This window comes from Nematolebias whitei, chromosome 3, assembly GCF_014905685.2.
Source record: "Nematolebias whitei isolate Nwh7 chromosome 3, NemWhi1, whole genome shotgun sequence".
In the NCBI taxonomy this organism is placed as follows: domain Eukaryota; kingdom Metazoa; phylum Chordata; class Actinopteri; order Cyprinodontiformes; family Rivulidae; genus Nematolebias; species Nematolebias whitei.
The window spans coordinates 27,311,006-27,316,629 of NC_056500.1; the positions used below are offsets into that span (position 1 = coordinate 27,311,006).

The 5,624-nt window shown below is 38.9% G+C and overlaps 1 protein-coding gene across 1 annotated transcript in view; it reads right to left on the reverse strand.

Annotated features, from left to right (window-relative positions):
• Positions 1-3,279: 3,279 nt before the first annotated feature.
• LOC119407444 (alpha-N-acetylgalactosaminide alpha-2,6-sialyltransferase 5-like) overlaps positions 3,280-5,624 on the reverse strand; it is a 16,921-nt gene continuing 14,576 nt past the window's right edge. Inside the window, exon 4 of the mRNA XM_037674269.1 lies at positions 3,280-3,523. Coding sequence (XP_037530197.1) covers positions 3,280-3,523 — 244 coding nt within the window. The remainder of the gene's footprint in view (positions 3,524-5,624) is intronic.

The window sequence follows — 5,624 nt, forward strand, 5'->3', positions numbered from 1 at the left end:
TCTATCTATCTATCTATCTATCTATCTATCTATCTATCTATCTATCTGTTCATCCGTCCATCTGTCCATCCGTCTGTCTGTTAAACAAACAAATAAACAAACATTTAACAAATAAAGACATGTGAAAATAAACAAATAAAGAAAAATAGAAAATACACATCACAATATTTTTACTGAAGCACAACCAGAACCAACATTATTTGGATCATCATCTGCGACATGTAGTAAATTTTGTTCAAAAGTGTAAAACAATCAGAAACATTTATTAACTATTGTAAATAAAAGTTAAATGAATTGTAAAGTATACATTCCATTCTTATAATTTCATCAAACATTTGATCAATTTTCACCATTAACTGTTTATAAAGACAAACCAGAGGAATTATAAGTCATTACTTTGTTAAACTTTACAAAATCTTTTAAAACACTTGCATTTTTCTGAACACACTGTAAATCTTTGGTTAACATTTGAGGAATTGTGCTTCAAATATCTGTTTACAGTAAAATTTCTTCTCTTGTTGTTTAACAATGCAGGTTCCAGCGAACATTTTTTTGCTTGTTGACAAACCAACAAAACAAATTTACCCACGATTGTAGCCGAAAGGTGTTTTCCTGCCTGTGTGTGGGTCCATGTTTCTGTTTGTCAAGCAAAGCATCTTTAACCACCGGACAAACTTTAGTCACAATCTCTGCAACAGATTATTGGATGTACAACAGATTAACTTTTAGAGACAACCCAATCCAATATGATAGTCACAGCTAATGACCTTAAAAACACAAAAACAGCTAAAGTTCAGTCAGTCTCGCAGATATTCAGTTAAATTTTGATGTGGTTGCTGAGAGAACATAAATACAAAGCGCTAAATATTGCTAAAATATCAATGCTTAAGACATGAAATAAATTCTCAGAAAGTAATAGTTGGACAAACATTTTCAAATGATTAACTTTTGGAGTCACTTCACTTCAAGGCGGCCGCCACAGCTAATCGAAACGAGCCAACACAAAAATGGTCATAACTTGGTCAGTTTGACAGATATTGAGCTGATATTTGGTGTAATCGTAGCTTTTCACAACATACTCTGACTTCTTGCCGCATCATTAAACTGTGAATCAGATTCATTTTAAGATTTGACCAAAATGGCTACAAATCCTTCATTTCTCAATATATGATGATCTTAGTCAAAAACTCTGGCATGAAAGGCTACACCAGGGATATTCAACTGGCGGCCCAGGGGCCAAATCAGGCCCACAGTTGAGCTTAGTTCGGCCCACCAATTGGTTATTTTTTAAATAAAAATAGTGCTGGACAATAATTCAATATTGATATATGTCACAATATACTTTTATTAAATAATGGTGATATGAGTTTTAAGCACATTTTTTGGTATTTCAGTATGATTACAGCATTTCACTGACACATTTCTTTTTCTGTTCGGGTTGAAGCGGTCGCTTCAGTTTCAACCCGGACAGAAAAAGCTGCGACACAACTACGTAAGTGCGTGGTGACGTAGATGTTACGCAGAGCTCGAGTCCAGAAGGAGTCAGCAGCGGTAACAGGCTAGGCTAAACTCCAATGTGCTGTATGTTTTCACTTCAAAATGAGTGCCCATGGCCGTCAAAATGTGACTGAACAAGCTTTCACAAGCGAAGAGAAAGCAGATGACATCACTGATGAGAGGAAAGACTAATTTGGCGTTGTGGAAGTGGTTCGGCTCTCTAAGATCTGATCAACGGCAGGTTTCAATGTGCTGCAACATGTGCTGGAGTTCCAGCTAGTGGTGGGAACACAACTAACATGTTCCACTCAATAGAATATGCTGAGAACCAGAAGATGAAGCACAGTAAAAGTCTGAGGCTCTATTTACACGGACACGATGGGGGGAAACGTAGGTTTATTCGTATGTTAATTATAGGAAAAGATTTGCGTTGACACGGTCGCATTTTGGGTTTGCGTGCATCCGGAGGATTCCCCCCCCACCCTCCGAATCCGCTGTAGTTACCATGCTAGGTCATTAGATGGCGCCGTGAATTTTGTACCTTCACCTAATGCGCATGCGTGCTGCCTGTGGTTTACAGTCGTATCAAACTGGTTGAATAATCCTGTCAACAAGGAAGAGGGTCGGCGATGGAGGAGGGGGCATGGCAAAGAGACCATCTTAGCACCAACATAACTGGTTTGTTCCACTTTGGAGTAAGCTGTTAGGGGAAGAATCAGTTTTGTGTTGTGTGTTTCCTTGACTGATGAAGCCTTCTGGATCAAAGGCGAAACGTTTCAGCACAAAAAAAGAAACTGTCCAGATGACCTGCCTGAAAAATGTTGGATTGAGAGTTTTATGTTTATTTGATGGTGATTTAAAATTTCTTTTGAAGGCTAAATACAAATAAAAGGTGAACATTAATTTATTTGTACAGTTTTTCTGAGGCTTTTATATTGTTGATATCGATATCAAAATTATATCGTTATCGACCGACATCAAGAAATATATCGTGATAGAAGTTTTTGCCTTATCGTCCAGCCCTAAATAAAAGTATGTTTTAAATTGTAAAACAAACTTAATGACAATAACTGCTGGATGTCTGACCCCTGAGCTCTTGACTTTCAGTCACTTTGGTCCCCTGAGCAGTTTAGTTGAATAGTCCAGGTGTTTAGTTTAGGCTTGTTTAAATGTTTTTTTTTTTTTAATCAGATTTAATCAAAACAAGCATTACTTCTAGATTTGGCTTATAAAAAGGACAATATTCTAATAATACAGATAAATGTTGGTAATTGTTCTGATGTATGTTTAATCTTTACAGCATGAAGTGTTTGAGACGTTTATAGAAAAGAAGTGAAATGTGTGACATGACTGGTGGACGTGTTTGAGTCATTGATCAACTTCCATCATTTCTAATCACTGAAGTCTAAACATATATATTACTAAACAATACAATATTTTGAACATAATCTAGAACAATAGATTCACATATACCACATTTATCGTCTTTGTTATGACACCTTGTCTTCCTTCTGAAAGCTCAAGCGTTCACAGCAGTCCAGTCTTAAAAATAAACCTCAGTGCAGCTTTGACTCCAGTTCTCAAATTCTTCATATTCAAGTTACACTTTCAAAGCTTTTCAGAGGCTTTGAGCTGCTTTTGTTCAAAAGTCTTGTTCTACCAAGCAGCTGCTATACTCCTCCAACAGGCTCAAGCAACTTGTCCCGTCCTCCGGCTGTCTCAGACGTTCATTATGGCAAAGAGAAGGAATCATCACCCTGGAAACTGTCCACCACGCTCTCGTCATCTGTGGAGTGAGTCCCAAGAACCAGCTGGAACTGAAGTGCACGAGCTGTTCGCTGGCCCCCAGTCGGGCTGGTAGAAGTGGATGTTGAGAGTTCGAGCCCAGTTTGAGAACACCACCTTCTCTGTGATGAAGCGATGGTGGCTTCCTCTTTGGCTTCTCTCGTGGAGAAGGTAAATGGAGCACTCGTCGGGCCCCGAGGGCTCATAGTAATGATATGGCACAGTGGGGTGAGAGGAGGATCTTCGCAGGAGAGGAGAGTCAGAAAGAGGCAAGGTGAAATAGGGTAAGCCAGAGAGCGAGGGAGGAATATAAAAACAGTCAGGGGGTAATTATGAGATGCAGAGGTGGAGAGGGGGAGAAGAAAACAGTCTCAAAGGAGAATAAAAGTAGACACAAACCAATCAGAAGAATCTGAGCTCACAGTGTTCATTACACTCTGTCATCTTCCTCTGAGCCTCTCACATCAAGCTCAGATGGAGAGTTTGGCGCGACACATGAGACGCTGCAATCTGCTCCACATATTTCAGAAATGCCTCTTTTATTCTCATGGCTTAATGTGAATACCTGACTGACAATAATCCCAGTGACCCTGAATGTTACACAGACATATTAAACATCCACCTTATAGATTATTTTACTGCATCTTGGCAGATCAGAGGGATGATTGCAGATGCTTTTGACTGCAACACGTCCCTGTTGTCAACAAAAAGGAGACAGCGTCCTGTTCACGTCAGGTGCTGTTCGGATCACTCGTGCAAAGAAAAACCAACAAGCTGAACTCATCTGGAGGAGAACGGTTTTGCATATTATGTCCTGGGTGTAAAAGAAGTTCATAAGTATTGTCATCACACATAAGAATATTGTGATTACTACTTTTTGCAAGCAACTTGCTTTTTTCAGCTTTTAGTTAGCATTCAGCATTTGTAGCATAAGATTCAGATCCTTAAGCAAATTTCAACGCAACTCTAGTTGATTTTGATATACGTCATAAATCTTTAATTTTCTTTCTTTATATAGAAACTCTTGCATCATGCTGGGGCAGTGCTTCAAAGATTTTATCGTGCTGCTCTATTACTACCCTGTCAAGCCTCTGATAAATGGAAGTCACATCCTGTATTTTGATGCATGCATTCATGGCTCCATTTCTAATCCCCCCCAACATCCTTTTCAGATTTATGCACCTTCAACTTCTTTATCATCACACTCCCACCTTTGAAGATTGAGACAGATAAGCTCATGTCAAATAATCTGAACCCATGTGAGGTGTTGTTAAATATGATATTTGAGCACACTTTAAGTGCCCAGTATTTAGCAGCCTTATCTTTCTGTTTTAAGCAACGCTCAGTCTTGTTATTTTTGCCAAGGCATAGCATCTAGGCTCGATTACTGCAATGTACTTTTGTTTGGAATCAGACAGACCTCCATTGCATGACTACAACTGGTCCAAAATACTGCTGCTCAATTTTTAACCGGTGCATGAAAAAGAAAGCACAGTACACCAGTTATGGCCTCCCTGCACTGGCTCCCGGTTCACTTTCGAATTTAGTTCAAAATCCTTCTGTATCTTTTTAAATCTCTGAACAGTTCTGCCCCCTCCTATCTCACTGATCTGCTGCAGCCATATGTCCCACAGTGCTCTCTGAGGTCAGCATATCAGATGCCTCTATTGGTTTTAGGAATTCGTCTTAAGCTCAGAGGTGACAGGGCCTTCTCTGTTGCAGGTCCAAAACTGTGGATTGAGTTACCACTGTATGTCAGGCAGGCTCCTCTTTCACTTGTTTTATGTCTCGCTTAAAAACATACTTTTATTCCCTGGCTTTTGACACTGTGTGAGTTGATTTTAACTTGTCTGTATTGTATAATGTTAGTCATTTAGTTCTTATATTTATCTATTTGGATCTACTGTATGTATTATATGTTGTGTCCTTTGCTTGTTTGTTTATGCTGTACAGTCCTTTGGTTGGCCTTGTTGCTATTTTAAGAGCTCTCTAAATAAAGTGGTATGATATGGTATGGTATGGTATGGTATGGTATGGAATGGTATGGTATGGTATGGAATGGTATGGTATGGTATGGTATGGTATGGTATGGTATGGTATGGTATGGTATGGTATGGTATGGTATGGTATGGTATGGCATGGAATGGTATGGTATGTACATATACAATGAACACATATATATGTTCACAAATAATTCACATAATAATGAATTTAGCTTAGTGCCTGGTGAATTTTAGAGCAACTTGTCATTTTCAAAGTAATGCTGTAAGAGATCATGCAGTTTTGAAATGTTTGTGTCATAGCTCTGCTCTCTGTCAGCTCCTCTGTCATGCTGCACACTC